Raw genomic sequence first — 25,763 nt, forward strand, 5'->3', positions numbered from 1 at the left:
CTGACATATTATACAGTTACATATTTATTATTAACTAATAATATATTTTATAACATATTGATATAATGTTTATTATTACATATCATTATTACATATATTTACATATTATTATTACATATCTATTATTATTATTAAGAGTATGAGCTCTGATTATATCAACAGAGGAAGAACACCTACAACCCAACAACAAAAAACCAAACAACCTGATTAAAATATGGGCAAAGGACATGAATTTCTGTGAAGAAGACATCAAATGGATAGTAAGCACCTGAAAAGATGATCAACAGGAGAAATCACTAGGGAAATGTCAATGAAACCCACAATGAGATACCATTTTATATCCATCAGGATGTCTGTGATTAAAAAACAAACAAAATAACAAGTGCTAGAGAGGATGTGAATAAATTTGAGCCCTAGTGCATTCCTAGTGAGAATATAGAATGGTGGAATTTCTATGGAAAACTGCATGGCTATTCTTCAAAAAATTAAACATAGAATTACCATGTCATCTTGGGACTTCCCTAGTGGCTCAGATGGTAAAGAATCTGCCTGCAATACACGAAATCTGAGTTTGATCCTGGGGTCAGGAAGATACCATGGATATGGGAATGGCAAACCACTCCAGTATTCTTGCCTGGAGAATTCCATGGACAGAGAGAAGTCTGGCAGGCTACAGTCCTTGGGGTCACAAAGAGTCAGAAAAGCATGGTGGGACCATGTAATTCGGCAAATCCACTTCTAGGTATATACTCAAAAAACTGCGAGCTAGGACTTGGACTATTTGTATACCCACGTTCATAGCACCATTATTCACAAAAGTCAAAAGGTAGAAACAATCCAAGTGTCCATCATCTTAAACAGACAAGTAAAATATAGTGTAGACATACAACAGAATGTTATTCAGCTTTAGAAATGAAGAGAATACTGACTTATGCTATGAAATGGGTGAACCTTGAAGGCATTACAGTGAAAGTTGCTCAATCATTTCTGACTCTTTGTGATCCTATGGACTGTAGCCCACCAGGCTCCTCTGCCCATGGAATTCTCCAGGCAAGAACACTGGAGTGGGTTACTATTTCCTTCTCCATTGAAGACATTATGCTAAGTGAAATAAGCTGGTCACACACACAAAAATAACTATCGTCTGATTCCAATATGAGGTACCTGGAGTAGCCAAATTCATGGAGACAGAAAGTGGAATGGTGATAGCCAGGGGATGGGGAGTGGAGAATGGGGAATTATTATATAATGGGTATAGAGTTATACTTTAGGAAGATGGGAAGGGCCCTGGAGAAGAATGCTATTGATGAATGCATAGCAATGTGAATGAATTTAATGCCACAGATCTATACACTCAAAAATGACTAAAATGGTAAATTTTATGTGTAATTTACAACAATGAAAAAAAGGGAAAAGAAACACCTTGAAGGTGCTCTCTATTGCCAAATCTGGAACAATTTAAGTACCAAAATAATCAAGAACACTAATGAACTAAGCTACTGGAAAAAATAGGAATTCCTAAGTCCATTTCAATGATAGAAAAGGAGAAAGGAGAGAGAAAAAAGAGGTCTCTGGGTTACAGAAGAATGCCAAATAATAAATGACTAGGGCATGTGGAGAAGTGCTAGAGTTGAAGTAACAATTCCACAACCATCATGGTAAAGGCTAGGTTAAGAGGGACTTTCTTGGTGGTCTAGAGATTAAAACTCATGCTTCCAATATAGGGAGGCAGGTGTGATTTCTCGTTGGGGAGCTAAGATCCACTCAGTGTGACAGAAGGGAATAAAATGGCAGAGGTAGGGGCAAGTAACTCAAAGTTTTCTTTATCTAAATATGCCATTAATTTTAATCTAAAAGCTTAATTGAAAACAATGTTTAATTAATATTAATTTTTCCTTTAGTTGTCATCTATCCAGCTTCCCTGATAGATCAGACGGTAAAGCGTCTGCCTGCAATGCAGGAGACCTGGGTTTGATCCTCGGGTTGGGAAGGAAATGGCAACCCACTCCAGTACTCTTGCCTGGAAAATTCCATGGATGGAGGAGCCTGGATAATTAAATCCATGGGATTGCAAAGAGTCAGACACGACTGAGCAACTTCACTGATCAATGCTGTACCAGTGACCAGAAACACAAATGTACAGAAAAAGAACCACCAAACAACAACAAAAAAAAATAGTTTGGGACAACACATGGCAGCAAATTGGAAAAGACAATGACTTAGAAAAATTCAGAGTTACCTTGGCTTTAGCTACTTTTTTTATTCCCTTTGCAAATTTCTTCCCTAGAAATAACACATGCATAGTATATAGCGATGACTTTTTTCCCAATCACTTTTTCACCCTTTGGAAAGACACCATTTGCTACTAGGCACTGTTTTTGTGGCCATTTAATGGCAACAAATAGTCAATACAGTCAGACTTTAAATTCACCGAAGTTAAGAAGCAATAACTTTAAGAGCTAGGGGATTTATTGTTAGTTGTGTTTGATTTTCTTTTGGGAGAAAATAGAGATTGTCTTTTCCTCTTATATTTCTATAGTCTGTGTTAGGGTGGGGCCCCTGCTTCCGTGTTTGTTTAAATTTTTATGTTTATTAGCCAGAAGCTATACAAAGGCTTATAAAGCGGAGTAATTATTTCAGTGGCTTCCTCTTGCAGTATGCTGAAGCAATTTATCTTGCTCGGCTCCAAGTAAATGGCTGTGTCTCTTGGGGTTCAGTCAAGGGTAATTAAAGTAAGCATTTGCAATTAAATTATTTTGTAGTGGAATTAAGCAATGTTCATTTAAAATTCAGTTCTCCCAAAAGGAGGCGGAACCAGAGGATTCAATACATTTACAACCTAAATAAACATGATAAATATGACAATATTATTGGTAATTTTGAAATATTTTCTATTCAAAAGGTTACTTTCATTTGTTTAATGATCTTAAATCAAATCAACTTAACTTTCAAAGAGACAGCCTCTATCAATTCACGCTGCTGCTGCTGCTGCTGCTGCTGCTAAGCCACTTCAGTCGTGTCCGACTCTGTGAGACCCCATAGATGACAGCCCACCAGGCTCCCCCGTCCCTGGGATTCTCCAGGCAAGAACACTGGAGTGGGTTGCCATTTCCTTCTCCAATGCAAGAAAGTGAGAAGTGAAAGTGAAGTTGCTCAGTCGTGTCCGACCCTCAGCAACCCCATGGACTGCAGCCTTCCAGACTCCTCCGTCCATGGGATTTTCCAGGCCAGAGTACTGGAGTGGGATGCCATTGCTTTCTCCACCAATTCACGCTAGACCAGTAATATTTTTCTGTATTCTTTTCCAAGAACATAAAGTATGTTTGCTCCAGTTGTGATTCCCCTGAATGTTGGGGAAGGAACCATACTGAAAATGATTCCAGGAATAGTGTTAATCTTACAGTGACACCTTACATTGACATCATGGTACTATAGCCAAAAGATATGTAATTTCACTAAACTGACTGTAACAACTAGTGAGAACCAAAATCTTCCATTGCTTCTCTCAGCCTGGACAGCGATAAGAAAGCCACATCTTAACATGATTTTGCGCTTATTTGTCTATCTTACTGGCATGATTTTACTCTTCTAGGAGAAGGCAGCAGAGTATTTGTTTGTTCATTGCAGGCACTACTTGGAAGATCTTCAGTGGAAAACGTCAATAGACAGTAAATGGCAACCCACTCCAGTGCTCTTGCCTGGAGAATCCCAGGGACGGGGGAGCCTGGTGGGCTGCTGCCTGTGGGGTTGCACAGAGTTGGACACGACTGAGGCGACTTAGCAGCAGCAGCAGCACTCTAAAGATTCTTTGACTCCCTCACCTCCAAATCTGTCCCTTGCAATCTCCACCAGTCCTGACTGCCGTGTCGTGATCCTTACCTAGTCATCCATCCCCTCTCTTTCCCTTGCCCACCGTGAAAGACCCAGCTTCAATCACAATGCCAAATCTCCAGTTCCAACCTCAGCCTAAAGACACTGCCACAGGTTTGCAGGTGGTGTTTTCTCTTACTGCTGTAAGCAGTGAAACTCAGCTTTGTCATATCTACAGGTTATGTTGGCGACATGTGGAGAACCAGCTTTTGATGTTAATTTTACTCAGAGATGTTGGTTTTACAAGTATTGCAAATGACATACAAGTAATTGGCAAAAAAATGGATTGAAAATAAGGAGTGACAATGTGCTTCCTCAAATAAATGGTAGTTTCTAATTGGTAAACACAGTACCAACAAAGGTCCATATAGTCAAAGCTATGGTTTCTCCAGTAGTCACGTATGGATGTGAGAGTTGGACCATAAAGAAAGCTGAGTGCCGAAAAATTGATGCTTTTGAAGTGTGATGTTGGAGAAGACTCTTAAGAGTCCCTTGGACTGCAAGGAGATCCAACCACTCAATCCTAAAGGAAATCAGTCCTGAATCTTCATTGGAAGGACTGATGCTGAAGCTGAAACTCCAATACTTTGGCTACCTGATGCAAAGAACTAACTCACTGGAAAAAGACCCTGATGTTGGGAAAGATGGAAGGCAGGAGGAGAAGGGGACAACAGAGTATGAGATGGTTGGATGGCATCACCAACTTGATGGACATAAGTTTGAGTAAGCTCCAGAAGTTGGTGATGGACAGGGAAGCCTGGTGTGCTGCAGTCCACGGGGTTGCAGAGTTGGACATGACTGAGCGACTTCACTTTCACCTTTCATGCACTGGAGAAGAAAATAGCAACCCACTTCAGTGTTCTTAACTGGAGACTCCCAGGAACGGGGGAGTCTGATGGGCTGTCGTCTATGGGGCTGCACAGAGTCAGACACGATTGAAGTGACTTAGCAGCAGCAGAGCAGCTGAACTGACTGACTGAACTGAACAATACTGCCCTACTGGTGATGAGGGACTAGAATGACTGCTATTGTCTAGAGTCAATTCTGAAGAATAAGAAGTAACAGGAGAACCCCACACCGAGGTTGTTCTCCAGGTTCTGTCATGGACAACTGCCCATCATGCTCAGCCTTTCTTCCTGAAGACCTGTGTTGGTGGGGATAGACAAGGACACTGGGGAAGCTCCAACAACTGAGACATTAGAGAAGTGCTTGTTCCTCCTTGTGTTTCAGTGTCTTAACCTGTAAAATAGGGTATCTTACCATACAGAGATATTAACAAAAGACCCAAGCAAGCATGGCAGTTTTAACAGTCTCAAATAGGGACTGCAACTTTTCTCTCTTTTCATTCATTCCACCTTGCAAATTTTCATTTCCAATAAGGCTTCAATTCCAGATAAGTCCACTTTTGTTAATCATTTTTTAGAGGGCTCTGTTATACATTTCTTGGGTCAGTAAGGACAAAGGCATTATTTGTTACTCAGATTTCATTCTTATTTTACATACCATCACTTTTACTCCATTTGCAACATACAAATGAGATTTATGTTTTCCCTACTTAAACTATAATTGAAATGAAGACTAATACATGTGTTTGCACATGAACCCAGGTCTCCTGAATTGCAGGCAGACGTTTTACCCTCTGAGCCACCAGAGTAGCCCATACATATGTGAGGGTAGAGTATAAACTTTGTATATATGTGAGTATATCAATTACAATGGATTTTTTGCATTTATAAGGAACAGATTCAATCTCCTGTACCTAATCTTGCATTAATTTCCTGACTTTTAGGTCCTTAAATCATTGACATCTATTTTTCAGATTTTCACATATTTTTTCCAATAACGATAAACAATCCAAAGAATGCAGGTCTGTAACACATTGGGTAGGAAGAGAGATAAGTCTCCAAGATCATAAATGAATCCTGCTATTAGCTACTTGGTCTGTCCCTTTCCCTTGCTTTCACAGTCACTGTATGTCATTTTCATCCTTTTATATTTCTCTTCTTTCATACATCTTGATACTTCATAAACCTATCATCGTGAGGTGAAAAACTATACTATCACAACCTTTTACAAATGTATTAGGCTTCTTCGAGATAAAGTTTCATGGGAAACTGGTAGCTTTCTGGCAGATCTATTCCCAGAGCTCTAAAATTACTGAGTAAACAAAACTGATTCAATAATCACAATAACACTTTGCCTCTTCGCAGAGGACTGTCTTTTCTCATTCTACATTAGTACTCTTTTTCAAACATGCTAGAGACCTAGACTATTAACCCTATTCATATTGGTGGAAGAATGTTACCTTTAAAAACAGAAATATAAAACAGCCCCTCAGACACATCCTATAGTTATTGCAAAATAGTTGTAGAAAATTTTTTCTTTATTTTCTCCAAATGCATGACATGTAAGAATTAGAAGCAGTATTTAAATTTTTAATAAACTAATTAAAAATTAATTTATACAGTAGTAAGAGATGTTGCATTTCAGATTCAGGAACATAAAAAATTGTGTGACACATATTCTAAAAAGATAAATATGAGTATTTTCAACAATGATAGGTATTAGATGATAGGTATTTCTTTCACATCTGACACAAGATGGGAAAGAAAATAAACTTCTGGCCATTACAATCTGAAAGGAGCTTCTTTAAGAATAGCAGTTTCTGCTAGGAACATGCAACATTACTGGAAAGTGAGGGTCAAGAAAGCCATGTTAGTCAACAGCCAATTATATACTTCTTCAGGATCACAGGAAATGGGAGGAACCCTTCGCCTGAGACTAACCAAGTACCACTGCTCTAAAGGATGTGGCTTCCTTATAGAAGAGACTTAATAACCTCAGCAAAATCAAGAATTATACCCTGCCAACAGAAATGGAGGAAACCGCTTAGCAGTAGCTCACTCTTAATAGCCACAGCTGTGATTTGCACATTAACTAGTTGCTTATTACTACCACCTCAGGAGAGGGGCAGTATAGCATGATGATTTAAAGGATGGATACAGGGACTTCCCTGGCAGTCCAGAGGTTAAGACTCTGCACTTCCACTCAGGGGAAATGGGTTCCAATCCCTGGTCTGGGAACTGAGATCCCACACATGCAGCCAAAAAAAAAAAAAAATTAAATACATATAAACAAAATTCCTTAAAGGATGGGCTCTGGAGCTAGACTACTAGGATCATGGCTCATCCAGTGTGTAACCTCCCAGTGCCTCGGTTTCCTCATCTGTAAAATCAGAGTATCTACTTTATTTTAAAGCTGCTGGGAGAAGTGACAGGGTAATTCATGCGGTGTGTTTAGGACAGTGTCTGATACCTAAAGTGTACTTAATATAATATTCTCCTATTGAGCCAGAGATTTTAAGGGGAAAACTGTGGTGATTATAAATTCCTGAATTTTAACAAGATCTGAATGGAGAAGCTGACTACAAAACAGTTTGGTACAAAAAAATAGTGAAAATTTTGTCCAATGGTAAAAGATGTGGTCAAACTATGGAGTAGTTTTATCTCAACCAACAAGAACACTAGGATCAAGCAAATATTCATTAATAAAAATAACAATAATTAGAATAACTTAATCTGAATACTATTTTCTTAAGAAATTTCATCCAACATAGTCTAAATCTTAATTTCTTCATTAAAAAAATTCAGCTGAATTTTTACTTAGTAAAAATCTTGCTTTTATAGAAAACCAAAAATACGTTAAATGAATGGTTTTGCCTGGACCTAAAGATCAATTCATAAGGGATCCACGATCCTTATAGTAAGATGATTACCAGCAAAGGACAAATACTTACAGAAATAGTGAAGGGGGTGAGCTTTTTCTTATTAATGGCTCTTTCATCAATTGTATCTGGTTCAGATAAGTTGATCATTTTGCTAAAGAGAAAATGGGAATAAATCAGTTTAAGACACTCAGAAATGTTTTTATTTTTATAAGTAAACAATGAAGTTAAATTCTGAAAAGTAATGTCCATTTCTTTAAAATATACAGGGATTTAATTTTAAAAATCTAAGAAATATTCCCTAATTTAAATCAAATTCATCATTCACTTTAATAGTAATCTTAGCATTTCTTTCTAATTTTTTCAAAGTCTTGCATTATCTTTATGTGAATCTTGCCTTTATTTCATTTAATGATCATTGACATTCAGCAGCCTGAAGTATAAAACAAAAAATCCTCAAGAAGTCAAATTTCATAAAGTGGTATCAACAGTGTTAAAATTACTGTTGTTGCAGAAAAATAAAGAGCAGAGACTTGACCAAAAATTTCAATAATTCACACATTTTAAAAGAAACTAACATAAATTTTACTTCTGTGTTTTAGAATACATTTTATATTATGAAACACAGATAAGAAAACACCCATTCAATTCATAATAGGAATTTACTCTGAAGGTTAGAGGAACAGATCTGAATTGTAGGTGGAATAAGATACAATTCATGGGGTCACACAGAGTCGGACACGACTGAGTGACTGAACTGAACTGAATGTCTTGAAAATTAATATCCCGTAATTGCGGGTAGTTTTTTCTTTTTAGGTAAACACACAGAAAAAAGACTGAGGAAAGGTGCCAAAATATCAACAATAGCTTTTTATGGCTGTTAATATTCATGGTGGTTATTTTCTTCTTTGAATGTTTTCTGTATTTTTATAAACTTAAAAAATAAAAGACATCTAGTTTTCACAAAGAAGTATGCTGGGACTTCAGTACACACAACCAAGGGCAAAGATAATGGCTTTAGAGAGTTTACAGTCTAGCAAGCAGAAACAGATTGCAAAGAGCCATGAATACAATATTGAATTAAAATATTAATCTGATTTAAGCACAAATGAGGTATATATTTCTATTATAGTTCCTCATGTTTCAGTCCTAGTCAATGATCAACACTCCCTTATTGATAAGTGAAGAAAAAAAAAAATTCCAAGGAATTTCCTGGCAGTCCAGTGGTTTGAACTCAGAGCTTTCACTGCTGTGGCCTGGTCTCTGGTCAGGGAACTAAGATCCCACGTGCCACATGCAGCCAAAAAAAAGGAAAAAGAAACCCTTTGAACAGTATTAAATGCATTGGAGAGGTAAAGGTTTCCTGGCATAATTAAGAAAATAAATGAAAAAGATACCAAATAAGAGAATGCATTTGAAGGAAAATCTTGGAAAACATATTGTACTTAATTTTCTATGCAATATAAAAACTTCAAGAACTGTGTACTACTTGTTTACTAATTTCAAAAAACAGTGGACTGAACTGTAGTTTTCATTGACTGCTCTTCAGTGGAGACAATAAGAACACAGCTCCCTTAACCCAGCGCTCAACTCACCAAAGAAGGATGCCATCAGCAAGTGATTTGAAAAGACTGTCATCATTGGGGTTCATCGGTATGAGATGCTTACAGTCAGGGTCATTCTCCAGGGCTTTGTTTATCCAGTTAACAAAAGCCACTTTTTCTTCCTCTGAAAACAGAAAATCTTAGTTGCTACTGCACTATAAAAATATACTTTAAAATTTCTGTTCAAAAATAATAAATGCCAATTTTAAAAACTCTACCGAAACACTAAAGGGTTTAAGAGGGCTTAGGTTTAAGGAGAAAGAGGAATTCATTCCACTTTTTCATCAATATATTAGGGACGAGGAAGGCATATAGCTTAAATGAGCACAATAAATATTCGGTTTGATTCTAAAACTTTTCACATATATTTCTTCTGAGAATTAATGGATCAGGAACCAAACATCAGAGGTCAATTCATGCACACGCATGCACGTGCGCACACACAAACACACACACACACACACCAAGGGGAAAATGTAAGAAACAAACAACCACATCAATCAATTTCACCTCCCCCACAAAAATATTTTTCATAAAGTTGTGATTTGCAACTTACAACAGAAATACTAATTTTAATTGAGCTATTTGAAAGAATAAAATAGCTCCATTTCTGTGGAATTTCTATTATAAGGAAACTGACACATCTAAATACCAGTATGACTATCAGCCATCTTCATCCGCAACTTCTCAAGCTGTGGCTTCTAGCATGGGAATATTTATCTTTAGGCAGAAAAATACTGGTGGGCTATGCAGTGAAGAAAGTGGGAAGGAACTTAAAGGAAAATTGTTCTACTACTTTATTATTATTCTGTAAGCATAAAAACGATTTAACAAAATCTGAAAGAAAATAATTCCCATTTCCATCACAGGGTAGCTGGACTTCTTTATTGTCCTAATTCCTAGAACTAGGTAATTTTCCTAAAGGCATATTTGGCAGGTACTCTCAAAATTTAATCTATCACAAACAACCAATAAAGACATAAATATTTACTTTTGGACAGATCATTATCTGCCTCTTATCTTCTTGCCTCACTATACATACCTCCTTAGGGACTTAGAATCAGTGGATTTATAGATAAGAACAAGCTGGAATCAAGATTGCTGGGAGAACTATCAATAACCTCGGATATGCAGATGACACCACCCTATGGTAGAAAGTGAAGAGGAACTAAAAAGCCTCTTGATGAAAGTGAAAGAGGAGAGTGAAAAAGTTGGCTTAAAGCTCAACATTCAGAAAACTAAGATCATGGCATCTGGTCCCATTACTTCATGGAAAATAGATGGGCAAACAGTGGAAACAGTGTCAGACTTTATTTTGGGGGGCTCCAAAATCACTGCAGATGGTGACTGCAGCCATGAAATTAAAAGACACTTACTCCTTGAAAGGAAAGTTATGACCAACTTAGACAGCATATTGAAAAGCCAACAAAGGTCCGTCTAGTCAAGGATATGGTTTTTCCAGTGGTCATGTATGGATGTGAGAGTTGGACTGTGAAGAAAGCTGAGCACCAAAGAATTGATGCTTTTGAACTGTGGTGTTGGAGAAGACTCTTGAGAGTCCCTTGGACTGCAAGGAGATCCAACCAGTACATCATAAAGGAAATCAGTCCTAAATATTCATTGGAAGGACTGATGCTAAAGCTGAAACTCTAATATTTTGGCCACCTGATGCGAAGAACTGACTCATTAGAAAAGACCTTGATGCTGGGAAAGATTGAAGGCGGGAGAAGGGGATGACTGGGGATGAGATGGTTGGAAGGCATCACTGACTCAATGGACATGAATTTGAGTAAACTCCGGGAGTTGGAGATGGATAGGGAGGCCTGGCGTGCTGCAGTCCATGGGGTCACAAAGAGCTGGACAGGACTGAGCAACTGAACTGAGCTGAACTGATAGGAACCAGGAATAAGATATCACTTCACAATGCCTGGATGGTTGTAATAAACAAAATCGACAATAACAAATGTCATTGAGAATGGCAAGAAATTGGAACTTTCCTACATTGCTTATGGGAATGTAAATGGTGTGGCCACTTTGGAAAAGAGTTTGGTAGTTCTTTAAAATGTTAAATATAGAGTTAACAAATGACCACTCCTGGGTATATACCTTAGAGAATTCAAAGCATATGCCCACACAAAAAATGTGGACAGAAGTGTTCACACAGTATTATTCATGATAGCCAAAAAGTGGAAACAACTTAAATGTCTATCAGCAGGTGAAAGGATAAACAAAACATGATATTAGCAACAGAACAGAAATGATTCAGCCATAAAAAAGCATGATGTACAATACATGTCACAACATGAATGATCTTCAAAAATATTCTGCTAGGGAAGAAGCCTGTCAAGTGAAAAGTCATAACTGTATAATTCCATTTCTATGAAATTTCCAGAATAGGCAAATCTATGGAAATAAAAAGTAGATTAATGGTGGCCCAAGGCTGGGGGAAGGGGGAAATGGGTAGTGACTGCTAACGAGCATGGGGTTTCCCTTTGGGGTAATGAAAGTGTCCTAAAATTACTTGGTGCTGATATACTACAACTCTGTGAATATACTAAAAACTACAAAGATTCATGGTACTTCAATTATGTGTCAATAAAGTTGTTCTTTTCTTAAAAGCAGTTAAATATTCTGTGCATGTGTGAAAAGTCACTTCGGTTGTGTCTGACTCTGCAACTCTATGGACTATGGCCCACCAGGCTCCTCTGTCCATGGGATTCTCCAGGCAAGAACACTGGAGTGGGTTGCCCTGACCTCCTGCAGGGGATCTTCCTTACCCAGGGATTGAATCCAAGTCTCTTATGTCTCCTGCTTCGGCTGGCAAGTTCTTTACCGTTAGTGCACGTGGGAAGCCCCTAAATGTTCTGTGTTGGGTTCTAAATAATGGTTATGTGGGTGTGAAGTGAAGTCGCTCAGTCGTGTCCGACTCTTTGTGACCCCATGGACTGTAACCTACCAGGCTCCTCTGTCCATGGGATTTTCCAGGCAAGAATACTGGAGTGGGGTGCCATTTCCTTCTCCAGGGGATCTTCCTGACCCAGGGGTTGAACCCGGGTCTCCCGCCTTGCAGGCAAACGCTTTAAACTCTGAGCCACCAGGGAAGCCCTATGTGGGTGTATTCATATGTAAAAAAAATTCAAGACATATACTTAACAATAGGGCACTGTATGTACTTTACTCTGCACATCTTATACCTCAATAAACAAGTAAAAAAAAAAATCTATGGTGATAGATATCAGAAAAGTGGACAGTTATGGCTACAGGCATGAGGGAGCCACTCAGGGTGAAGGAAATGTTAATGCTTTATATATACATATGCTTTGCATACATATATATGTATATGTTTTATATATGTATGCTATATATACATATATGTTTTTTATATATATACTTATATGTATATATTACATATGATCTCATTTTTGTAATGTAGACTCTGGTAAACAGAACTGAAGCTCATAAATACAGAGAGCAGACTGGTGGTTACAAGAAGCAAGGGGTGATGGAGAGTGGAAGAAATTGGTGAATTTTTTAAATCTTAAATAATTGGATTTAAAAATTATTAAATGACCATATCTATGAACTGGTTACAGGTTCATTCATTTGGGTTACCTTTATAATCAGTAATGACTGCTAGAACCAACAAAATCAAAAAGAAATGTTTTAAATCAATGGAAAAATTACTCCTGTCTTTCATGTAGCTCTACCAGCCCAGAACCTCTCATTTCTTCTTCTCTTCCTCCCTTTCCTCACTTTCTCTTTTTCTTTCAATTTAAGGGAAAAAATCTGATTTTACTTTATTTAAAGTCCTTTAAGCAAGAAAGTCTTTGTAATATGAAATGCTCAAAATGGTGCACATTTACTTTCATAGAGTTTTTATATTTATGTATTATAATAATTCACATATTATTAGACTTAAATAATCTAGAAATAATCCTGGTGAAGAAAATGTTATATGTTAATCTACTGGGCAGCTGCATGAATGTAGCTACAAGATATGTACACATGTAAAAACTCATTGAACTATACACATAACGATTGCAGCAATTCGCTAAATGCGTATTATACCTTAATAAAAAATGAAGATGCCATTTCATTAGAATGGACAGGCAGAAACAGAGCTAAACAGTAAGTACCTTTCAAAAAAAGGAGGTAGGCGTTATAGACCACTGCCTTCACCACTGAGCTTCCCAGGTAGGAAAAAGTTAGGAAAATATACACAGTGTAGAAGTGTGAGTGTTTATTACTAGAGGAAAATCCATTTAGAAAGCAAGAGAATCAAGAGGAGAATTAACAGATTCAGATCTCAAAGAAAGAAAGAGGAAAAAGTTAAAGTGAGTTTTTATCAAAAATTCCAAGAGTATAGTTTTAATTATGTCAACATGAACAAAAAGAACTTGGCCAAAGGTTTTTAGACATCTTGATCCTGAGAAGCAACCTTAGCATGGGGCAAGCTGTCTCCTCTTAGGAGTTCATGTGACTCTGGATCCCCCACTGGATAACAGTCCAGCGATTCTATCAGATCAAGCAAACCAGGTGCTGTGCTCTACTAGTTACTGGGTTGCTTGATAAAATATGAATGGGGAATCTCAGCTCCTCCAAAACGGAAAGTCCTTCCAATAAACCTCTCCATCATCCCTAAAATTATAGGTCTAAACTAAACTCATGTCACCAGTCAGGATGAAAAATCCATCCCAAGGTCATAATTAAACACATTCAATGCTGAAAATACAAACTCCTATTTTGCTGTTTCTAATCTCTTGTCCCCTGTGCCTAACACACAGTAAACATTCACTTACTATTGTCTATCTTAAATAATTCCAGGATTTTTAATTCTGACACTTCTGAAATTATGATACATTTCAAATCTAATGGCACATTATAGTTTAGTCTCATTATAAAACAATGGCTTATAAAACAATGGCATATAAAGCAATGGTGTAAATTACAATAAATGGCATCTTAGATCCTGTGAAATATAGGACTTGTTGAATGAACCAATGACTGAAAGATTAAATTTGGAGCAGGTGGTTGGTTACCTGAATAAGAATGCTGTGTGCCCTCACTGGAAATGGATGAAGTTCCTCCAATAGCAGTAATCCCTTCCCTCTTGTTAATTATTTTTCTGAACGTTTTGCTGATGTCTTTGCTTTTTAACTCTTGCATTAGCTGGAATGAGAGAGAAGTAAAATTGACCCTCAATTAGATAGCCATTAAAATCATTGCTGTGCAATCCCACTGCTGGGCATACACATCGAGGAAACCAGAATTGAAAGAGACACGTGTACCCCAATGTTCATTGCAGCACTGTTTATAATAGCTAGGACATGGAAACAACCTAGATGTCCATCAGCAGATGAATGGATAAGAAAGCTGTGGTACATATACACAATGGAGTATTACTCAGCCATTAAAAAGAATACATTTGAATCAGTTCTAATGAGGTGGATGAAACTGGAGCCGATTATACAGAGTGAAGTAAGCCAGAAAGAAAAACACCAATACAGTATACTAACACATATATATGGAATTTAGAAAGATGGTAACGATAACCCTGTATGCGAGACAGCAAAACAGTCACAGATGTATAGAACAGACTTGTGGATTCTGTGGGAGAGGGAGAGGGTGGGATGATTTGGGAGAATGGCATTGAAACATGTATAATATCATGTAAGAAACAAATCGCCAGTCTAGGTCAGAGGCAGGATACAGGATGCTTGGAGCTGGTGCACTGGGATGACCCAGAGAGATGGTATGGGGAGGGAGGTGGGAGGGGGGTTCAGGATTGGGAACTCATGCACATCCGTGGTGGATTCATGTTGATGTATGGCAAAACCAATACAGTATTGTAAAGTAAAATAAAGTAAAATTTTAAAAAATGAAAAAAAAATCATTGCTGTGTAAAAGATAGCTATTTATTTGGAATGACATAAAAATAAATACGAATCAGTTGTTCTTGCATTTATTGCTTGTGTAGGCAGATAACCTTCATGTCATTTTATAATAACATGAAATGGAAAAATGTTTGTACCACAACCTATAATTAAGCTCAAATTGTACACATTGATATTGTTCATCTAGACTTGCTGTGATCTCTTGTACTAACCACTAAAGAATAACTAAGTACATGATAAAGATTTTTAAATGTCTTAATGAAGATATTTTCCAATCTGAACAGCTTCAACGTATATGTTAAAGTCAAGGAGTCAGGGTCTGTAGGAAATTACACAGGCTTCAACAAGTGCCCTGTGCCAGGTCCTGACACTGGCCACTCTGGAGCCTGGCTAGACTGAATTCAATCAGTTCTCCACGCAACAGCCAGAGTGAGTTTTAAACAAGGCATATCTGATCATGCCAGTTCATACTCTATTGCTCTTAGATAAAAACAAAAAATTCTGCAAGGACCTGATTACCTGATCCTGACTCACTTGTCTCAACACATTCCTAACCCTCAACAGCTCAGCTCCAGCCACACTGATGCCTTTTTCCCTGAGCGCTTGAGAGTACCTACTATCCCTACAGCCCCAGAGGCTCTACACATGCCATCACCTCAGCCCGTCCTGCACGTTACTTAATTTCCCCACCCACTCCTTCTATCTGTTTAACATCTTCCTTCAGACAGCAATTCTGTCTTCACAGCATTGGAGACAGTTCCATTTCACTGAATCTCTGCATTCTCTAATCTCCCCACCAAGTCCAAGTCCTCCTACACAAACCTTCAAGTGACCCGTCTCGCTCTGTCAGAGCATGTATCAGTTATCTTTTCCCTATTTGTGAGATTCTGTCTTCCCCTCCACCTGCAAACTTCATGAAAGCTGGGGCTACATCTCTTTTTATTCATCACATTACTCATAATACCAGAGCTCCTGGTATGAAAGGAACTCAATGAATAAAGAATATAAAAGCAGACAATTACTATTTCATAAATATCTGTTCACTTATATTAGTGAATAAACTATTTCATTCATTTTTGTACAAAAAGCACAGTCATGGTGCTGTTGATAGAAGGTAGTGACAGCCCTTGCTCAACTGCCAGCTGGCGATGGCAACTTAGTCATCTCTCTCAGCCTGAGAGGTTTAAAATACATAATATTCAGTTCTATTTTTCTTTTATTGGTGGAGTCATATATTATTTTGTATCTTGTTCAGTTCCCTGAGTCTCCAGGTAGTTTAATAATGAACCCATAGCTGGTATCAAAATTCACTGGGTGGCATTTACAGAAACTGAACATATATAACTTATCACAAGAAAATGACCAGTTTCTAGGAGGTATATCTTCCAAATCTTAGCTATTTCAATTACAAGAATATTTCACTTCTCAAGACCAAGTACTAAGATATGAAAATACTTTGCTTACAGAGACAGCCAATAACCACTTAAACTCAACTATAGTTTTAATACAGGATAAATGATTATTACCTAAACCTGACTTCAAATCCAACAATTTAAGAATAACTTTTCCTTTGTTTTATGAATTATTTGTGGAAATTGCTGTATTGTTACCATCATCATCCTTTAAAAGCAGTGCTTTTTTCTGGTTTCTGAAGCCAGATTTAACCAAAGAAAGTAATGACATTACTAAAATTCTGCTCGAAGCAAACCCACCAGTAGCCAAGGAGAGGATTTAGATTACTTACCGACACAAACTCTTCGAAGCTGATTCTGCTATCTTTGCTGTTGTCAGCAACTGCTAGAATTTTCTCCACGATCTCACGCACCTTATAGCCAGGCAGAGGAAGGCTTGCTTCCTTAAACAGGTCCTGGAGTTCATAGTCACTGACATACCCACTGTTGTCAATATCTAAAAAGATAAATTATGAATGATCAAATCTCACTTGTACTTTGTTGGAGATGTGGACTCAGAAGGCTGCTTGGGAGATTCATGGGCAGGCAGGACCTTCCAGGTTTGTTTCATAAGTGGCAGTAACCTTTCCTCCTGCATCTAAATTGTACAAGGTAAGCTAAATACTTTATCAAAAAACTCATATTTCATGAACTTTGAAAGTGAACGACTTTTGCGAACCCATGGACTGTAGCCTGCCAGTCTCCTCTGTCCATGGGATTTCCCAGGCAAGATTACTGGAGTGGGTAGCCATTCTCTTCCAGGGGATATTCTCAACCCAGGGATCGAACTCGAGTCTCCCGCATTGTGGGCAGATTCTTGATGAACTTTACCCCCCACCCATAGACAGGGCTAGCATATATATTTTAAGTATGTAATAAGAACACTGCACTGACAGATGAAAAACTCAAGGTTGGCACATGACTAAGTTACAAAGAATTAAGCATAGGGAGGTCTCAGATATCTAAGGGAAACACAGCAGCAACAGTCATAGAGGAATCCCCACCCAGACTTTGACTTCTTCCTGGAACTTACCAAACGGATCTGCTGGCCCCTCCTTCCATGCAAAATTCGTGCATCATGTAAAATACACATGAGGCACTTCTGTTCTACATTTCACTTGGTGGCAGTTCTGTTTCACTTGTCAATAATTCATTGCTTCTTCATTATGTATTTATGATACCATTATGTAAGCTGAATCATGTTTGATGTCATTTTAAGATTAAGTGTTCAAGAAATAATTTCACACCTACATTTGGATTTATGGAAATAGGTTTCTGGGCGTTTTCATGTTATCACTGATATAACCTTCCCTGGGTTTTCCCGAGAGACTGGATTATCAATTCTTGACACAGAAGAAAGACAACATTAAACACTTGTGGCCAGAGTTGGCAACAGGGCTTAGGACTGATTGGTTAGTTGCCTGGATCCACCTTGTATTGGCTCTCTTCACTCATCTGGTAGTAGTTACTTTGCTTCCTATGTCTCTTTTTCCTCTCAGTAAAAGAGCTGTCATCACTATTAACTGAATGAATGATAAGACAGAAACTTCTTTTAAACTCTCAAACACAAGTTTTAGAATTAATACTGTTCAGAATGGTGGAAATTTTCTAAACTAGAATCTACCAAGAACCAAAACAGTGCTGTGATCTCCAAAGGAAGCTAAATTGCATGATATTGCAATAATTGCTTTCTTTGAATTTAGAGTAAAATCTCATTACTTAGTACATCACCAGTTCAGAATTGCTTCCTATAATTCTGAAATTAATAAATAGATGAGGCAGACTCACTGTCTAACAGCACTGTGGTGAGGAGTATTTAAACAGGATCATGAAAAAGTTATGTGCTAACCATCACACTAAACTAACATTAAGAGTTGGGCTCTGAAGATGGACATATCTGTGTGCTTAAATGCCAGCTCCTTCCCTACAACCTCTGTGGTTTGGGTATGATGTAACAAGAAATAATAGGCACCACTTAATGAGCACATATTCTGGGTCAAGTGATTTGTTAAGAACTTGAGGGCTTCCCTGGTGGTTCAGTGGTAAAGAATCCACCTGCCAATGCAGGAGACACAGGTTCAATCCCTGATCCGGGAAGATCCCACATGCTGCAAAGCAACTAAACCTGTGCACAACTTCTGAGCCTATGCTCTAGAGCCCATGCTCTGCAACAAGAGAGGCCACTGCGACTAGAGAGTAGCCCCCAGTTGCCACAACTAGAGAAGAGCTCGTGCAGCAACAAAGACACAGCACAACCAAAAACAAAGAATAATCTTTTTCTTAAAAAAGAACTTGTCTAATGAAATCCATACAACTTTGAGGTAGTTAATAATAATATTCTAATTCTAGAGATGAGGTAATCAAGGCTTAGGTTAAATAGCCATAAAATCACAGTTTAAAAAGAAACAAGACTTTCCTACAAATCTGCAACAAAAAACGAACAACCTGATTTTAAAATGGGCAAAGGACGTGAATAGACATTTCTCCAAAGATGAGGTACAAACAGCCAATAAGCACATGAAAAGATGCTCAACATCACTAATCATTAGGGAAATGCAAATCAAACCATAATGAGATATTTTATATTCATGAGACTAGCTATTGTAAAAACAAACAAAAACAGAAAGTAATAATCATTGGCATAATTTGAAGAAATTGAAACCCTTGTGCATTGCCAGTAGGAATGAAAAATGGTACAACCACGATTGAAAACTATTTGGTAGTTCCTCAAAAAATTAAACAAAAGTAAATGATTTAGCCATTTCACTTCTGAGTATATGCCAAAAATAACTGAGGAGAGAGACTTGAGCAGATATTTGAAATACCCATGTTCATGGCAACAATACTCACAATAGCCAAAAGGTAGAAACAACTCAGAAGCCCGTCAACAGATGAATGGATAAACAAAATTTAGTAGAAACAATGAAATGTTATTCAGTCTTAAAAGTAAGGCAATCCTGACACATACTACAACAGAGATGAACCTTGAAGACATCACGCTACATGAAATAAGCCAGTCACAGAAAAACACATATTATATGATTCCACTTACATACGTTACCTAGTGTAACCAAATTCATACAGACAGAAAGTAGAATGGCGGTAGCCCCAGAGGACAGGGGTTGGAGGAAGGTGGGTTGTTGAGGAGTTAGTCTTTAACAGTACAGTTTCAGTTTGGGAAAATGAAAAGGTTCTAGAAATAGATGGTGGTGAAGGTTGAATAACAAGGTGAATATACTTAATGCCAATAAACTTGTCTACTACATTGGTGCTTGCCAAGGTCATTTGCCATCTGCCTAAACAGGGGAGTGAATCCTGTCTCCACACACCCTGAAGGGAGTTCAGGGTGGAGAGCAGAAATGAGGCACTCTCTGTTCCAGGGAATTGGAGAAGGAAATGACAACCCACTCCAGTGTTCTTGCCTGGAGAGTCCCAGAGACAGGGGAGCCTGGTGGGCTGCCGTCTATGGGGTCGTACAGAGTCGGACACGACTGAAGCGACTTAGCAGCTTAGCGGCTGCTCCAGGGAAACTTGTGGCACAGGTCTCCCTAACAGTTAGATATTTTCAGAAACTGATTTTATAAGCCCAATCCTTGCACCTCTTCATATTTAGAAAAGCACTAAATTCTTTCAAGGTAACATCAGCTTCTCGTGACTAGCAGAAAATCTTTTGTAAAAATAAGTGCTTGATTAAAGGAACTCTCCCTTCATCAAAATCACATATATTGACCTTCCCCACTGCCTCTCTGGAGCAGTTTCTCAGAGCCATCTGTGGTGCTGCCTCTCAGGCTGCAATCCTCATTTTTCCCCAAGTAAAACTTAACTTACAACTTTTACATTGTGCAATTTTTGTTAGTCAACAAACTGTACATTTGAAAACATAGTTAAAATAGTAAATTTTATGTTATGTGTATTTTACCACAATTGCAGAAAAACAGGACAAATATTTTAACTTCTCACTTTTCCCTGGAGACCCAAAAAATATCCATCTAGCAAGGTTAGATGGGCATGTTTCTTTGTCTCTGAGAAAAGCTGTTTGGGACAAATTAGCAGAGAGTTACAGAGTTCATGAGTAGCAATTTATCTTGTAAATAAAGTAAGGAAGTATATATTCTGCTAGTGCTAGAATTTCCCTCACACAGAACAAATTGCCTTGCTGTCAGAATTGTTTCATCAATGATTTATCCAAAATACCATTAAATAAATATTGCAAGATTATACATCCATGAGTTATAAAGATTAAAGCTGGTGTGTGAAAGCAAACAGACTACTAATTTATTTTACTGGGACCAAGGTAGCATTTTTATTCAAGCTGCCAAACTGCTCCTGCTGCTGCTGCTGCTAAGTCACTTCAGTCGTGTCCAACTCTGTGCGACCCCATAGACAGCAGCCCATCAGGCTCCACAGTCCCTGGGATTCTCCAGGCAAGAACATTGGAGTGGGTTGCCATTTCCTTCTCCAGTGCATGAAAGTGAAAAGTGAAAGGGAAGTCGCTCAGTCGTGTCTGACTCTTAGCGACCCCATGGACTGCACCCTACTGGCTCCTCCATCCATGGGATTTTCCAGGCAAGAGTACTGGAGTGGGATGCCATTGCTTTCTCCAAGAAAATAACAGAAACAACCTAACTAGGAGATATGTGGAGGGGCAGGGTTTGTTTTGTTTTTTGGCTGTGGTATAAACCATGCAGGATCTTAGTTCCCTGACCAAGGATGGAACCTAGGCCCCCTGTAGTGGAAGCACAGAGTCCTAACCACTGGACCACCAGGGAAGTTCTGGAGCTACGTTTTCACTACTTCCTTTCTTTCAGTGCTCCAAATTAGCAGAATATTCCAACATTGCTCCCAGTTTTTTTTCTTGAAATGACTCTGTGCGCTGCATACAATGTTTCATAAAATTTTTTTTAATTTTACTGATTTCTTTTATTTTTGGTTGTGATGGGTCTTCATTGCTGCTGGGACTTTTTCTCTAGTTGCAGTAAGCGGGATCTACACTCTAATTGCAGAGAACGGGCTCCAGGCTGCATGGGCTTCAGTACTTGTGGCACATGGGCTCAGTAGTTGTAGCTCTCAGGCTCTAGAGCACGGGCTCAACAGCCCGTGTGGTACACGGGCTTAGCTGCTCCGCAGTATATGTAATCTTCCTGGATCAGGGATCAAACCCGTGTCTCTTACATTGCCTGGCGGATTCCTAACTACTGCTCCACCAGAGAAGCCAAAAATGTATTTTTAACAATAATGTTTTAGAAATCACATCATAGTCATGCAGTGCTCTAGCACCAACAAAATAAAGAAAGTGAAAGTGAAGTCACTCAGTTGTGTCTGACTCTTTGCGACCGCATGGACTGTAGCCTACCAGGCTCCTCAGTCCATGGAACTTTCCAGGCAAGAATACTGGAGTGGGTTGCCGTTTCTTTCTCCAGGGGATATTCCCGACCCAGGGATTGAACCTAGGTCTTCCACATTGCAGGCAGACACATTACTGTCTGAGCCACCAGGGAAGCCCATTAAAATAAAGAAAAGACCAAGGTTAAAGAATTCATTATGAGCCAAAGGCGGCCACCATGTGGATTGTATTCTCAAGGTCTGAGTTACTCTCAAAACAGCTAAGCAAGGAGAAGTGGAAAGGCCCTGAGATGGGTAGAATTCACTTTATTTCATAGCAATGTTTTGTAAGTCATAAGCTTCCTGAAAGCATTACTTTTGCTTTTTTTTTTTTTTTTTTGAGAGAGAGCGCCTTGGTTTTTTTATTTGTTTGTTTTTAAGTTAAATCTTCCTTTCTTTATCTTAGTTTCTAAAACTTCTGCACTACATTTCATCTACATTAATTTTAGACATTATTCACTAAGTTTAAGAGAAATCGAGGCCCAAGACCAACTGTGACCACCCCATCCTCCCTGGTCTGACTCTGTTTTTCCTGGAGTGCTCTAACGCACCAAGGCAGGAGCCCACTGAGGCAGGAACAACATTGGGGGTGTCACTGTTTCTATGTCTATTATTTACTGTGTTCATCTTTCACCACTTGCAGACTAGAGCAAAAGATGGTATCAACACTGTCTTGGTTTCCTACGAGCAAAATGCAGGAGAATCATGATCCATCAGAGGATGGGGGAGTTTTTTGGAAGAAAAAGACCAAGCTGTCAAAATGACATAGAGACAAAACACTGGATGGCTTTTAAAGTGAAAGAAGAATAAATAAATAAATAAAAGTGAAAGAGGTATAAGGCATGCCGACTTTAAAAACAATACTTTAAAAAAAATTATGCACAAGCGAGGAGGAAAATAAGACATATGGTCTTTAAAAATCATATCGAGCTTTTAAAATACTCTGCATGAAGTCAGAACTTGTTATTGTTCATGACAAACACACGGAGGCCAGAGTTCAGTTTACACACAAGGAAGTGTTTCCATATTTTTTTCTATAATGAGGAGATCACATTAAGCATATTCAGTTACACTGTCATTCATTAACCTGGACTATTCTCTACAAAGAAATGATCAAAGAATTCAAAGTCCAGTTCTCCCAGAAATTCAAGCCAGTCTTAGTTTATCTTTTAGAAAGAAAGAAAGAATCCAGTGAAACCCAGATGGGACACAAAAGAAAAAGAGAATACATCTGGAGGTTAGAGGGCAGTAGAAGCAATAGAAGGCATTGTTCCATTCCTGAAGGCTGGTATCCAGCAGAATAGTAACTGTGTATTTAGTTTTTCTCAAGCATACCTATTTTATTAAAGGCTTCTTGTAGTTCCTCCAGCTCCTCCCGAGAAATGGTGGTGGTACTGTTCTCCATCTCTGAATAGGAAAGACTACCTTCAGGTCTTTATATCTGGAAAAAGCAATGTGAGAAAAAAGAACATGAGCCCTTCGGAAACATTTATCTAAACAAGAGCAGAGGACACAGGCAGTAAAGCATCTGGAAGAAACCACCTGAGAGGTAAGGCTGACAAGGAACAAGTAGGAATAGATTCCCTGGTAACACTCTTTCCCAACAGGTCAGCCAGACAATAACTGAGATTCAGTAAAGGGAAGAAACACTGGTTTTTCACACCCTGTGCTTATCCAAAGCAAAGGCATTTCTCGATGGCTTGTATAATCTTCCTTTCCATTTGACCTCACTGTTTCAGTAAAATAAGCATTTCAAGTTGAGAAAAGTATAGCATTTAAAAATACTCAGGATGTGGTCGAAAAGTAAAATTTTAGGACGTGAATCATGTAAGTGAGAGGCTAATGATTTTGGGATGGAGCCTGTGGCTCAAATGTTCAACTTTACAGCCACCTCCTGTCCCTTTCCTTGAGCGAGGTCTTTCCCAGATTAGTGGGGCCTTTCTTATTCCAAGCAGGAGAAACAAACTAAAACCAAAAAAGAGAAAACTGATGTAAAACTGGATTGTAAGAAAAGCAGGCATACAATAGTCATTGTAGAAAATAATTGGTAACAAATGCCCCAATCAGAAATGTAACTTATCCACAATCCTACTCTCCAGAAATATCAGCTAGTACTTTTTGTCATCTACATCTTTCTGGTCTGCTTTCCAAATGCACCTGTACCTTTACTGGGGTGTGAAAATGTGAGTATAATTTTTTGTGCTAATATATTATATGTATCAACATAATATTTAGTGGCCACATAATAACTTTATTAGTAAATCCCTTGTTTCACAGTGTTTGCATTGCTTCCAATTTTACATTGTAAATGAATACTACAATGAACAGCCTTATAGATAAATATCTGTACATATCCATGTTTATTGCTACAAATAAATATCTCAAGGAGGAATTATTGACTTTTTTGGGGGGGCCACACCTCATAGCTTGCAGTGATCTTATTTCCCCAACCAGGGACTGAACTCAGGCCACAGCAGTGAAAGCGCCAAGTCCTAACTGGACTGCCAGAGAATTCCCAAGAATTACTTACATTTTTAATACTCCTGATATGTAACAAGGCAATTTCTATTTTTAAAGTGACTTTGTGGTTTGACTATTCAGTATAAAGCTAAAGGTGAATACAAATTATGTATACCTCTTATACACACCTAATTAATGTGTATTTCAGAAAGTGAAAATGAACTAAATAAGTACTGAAGCTAAGTAGAAAAAAAATTTTACGCACATATTTATATAAGAGGTTCAACATCATCCCTGAACATCTCTAATTTGGGGGGAAACATATAATTTTTTGAAATAATTGAATTAAAATGTTCACTGATTACTTAAACATCATATTAAATTATGTGAATCCTTCTAAAGAGTACAGTGTATTTGTCATTCATGATCTGTAAACCAAGTTGTTTAGGACTTTTGTTGTTCTTTCAAAAGACATTTTTTTATTGTTGTTAAAGTACAGTTGGTATACAATATAGTGATTCACAATTTTTAAAGGTTATACTCCATTACAGTTATTATAAAATATGGGCTATATTCCCTGTGCTGAACAATAAATCCTTGTCGCTTACTCTATTCCTAATAGTTTATACCTTTTAATCTCCTATCCCCGTGTTGCCCCTTGCCCTTCTCTTTCCCCACTGGTAACCACTGGTTTGTTCTCTAAATCTGGGAGTCCATTTCTTTTTTGTTGTTATATTCACTAGTTTATTGTATTTTTTAGATCCCACATGTATGTGATATCATTCAGTATTTGTCTTTCTCTGATTTGTTTCACTTAGCATAATGCCCTCCAAGTCCATCCAGGTTGCTGCATATGGCAAAACTTCATTCTCTGTTACAGCTGAGCAGTATTCCATTGTGTGTGTGTATGTGTACGCACGTCTTCTTTAGCCATTCATCTACTGATGGACAGTTAGGTTGCTTCCATATCTTGCCTACTGCAAATAAAACTATTAGGAACATTGAGGTATAAGTATCTTTCGGAAAGCATTTTGGGGGGGTTTTGGTTATATACTCAGGAGTGGAATTTTGGGGTTTTATGGTAGTTCCTGGGGAAGGAAATGGCAACCCACTCCAGTGTTCTTGCCTGGAGAATCCCAGGGACAGGGGAGCCTGGTGGGCTGCCGTCTATGGGGACACACAGAGTCGGACATGACTGAAGTGACTCAGGAGCAGCAGCGTGGTACTTCTACATTTAGTTTTTTGAGAAACCTCCCTACTGTTGTCCATGGCGGGCTTCCACCAGATGGTAAAGAATCTGCCCACAGTGTGGAAGATCCAGGTTTGATCCCTGGGTCAGGAAGATTCCCTGGAGAAAGGGATGGCTACCCACTCCAGT

General features: G+C 38.3%; 1 protein-coding gene across 1 annotated transcript in view; it reads right to left on the reverse strand.

Annotated features, from left to right (window-relative positions):
- The window catches only part of PLS1 (plastin 1), a 56,188-nt gene extending 32,858 nt beyond the window's left edge, over positions 1–23,330 (reverse strand). Inside the window, exons 1-5 of the mRNA XM_052642412.1 lie at positions 23,261–23,330; positions 16,837–17,000; positions 14,238–14,367; positions 9,190–9,322; positions 7,667–7,748 (exon numbers count right to left, since the gene is read on the reverse strand). Coding sequence (XP_052498372.1) covers positions 7,667–7,748; positions 9,190–9,322; positions 14,238–14,367; positions 16,837–17,000; positions 23,261–23,330 — 579 coding nt within the window. The remainder of the gene's footprint in view (positions 1–7,666; positions 7,749–9,189; positions 9,323–14,237; positions 14,368–16,836; positions 17,001–23,260) is intronic.
- Positions 23,331–25,763: the final 2,433 nt, after the last annotated feature.

The sequence above is a fragment of the Budorcas taxicolor genome, chromosome 1 (assembly GCF_023091745.1).
Source record: "Budorcas taxicolor isolate Tak-1 chromosome 1, Takin1.1, whole genome shotgun sequence".
Lineage (NCBI taxonomy): Eukaryota > Metazoa > Chordata > Mammalia > Artiodactyla > Bovidae > Budorcas > Budorcas taxicolor.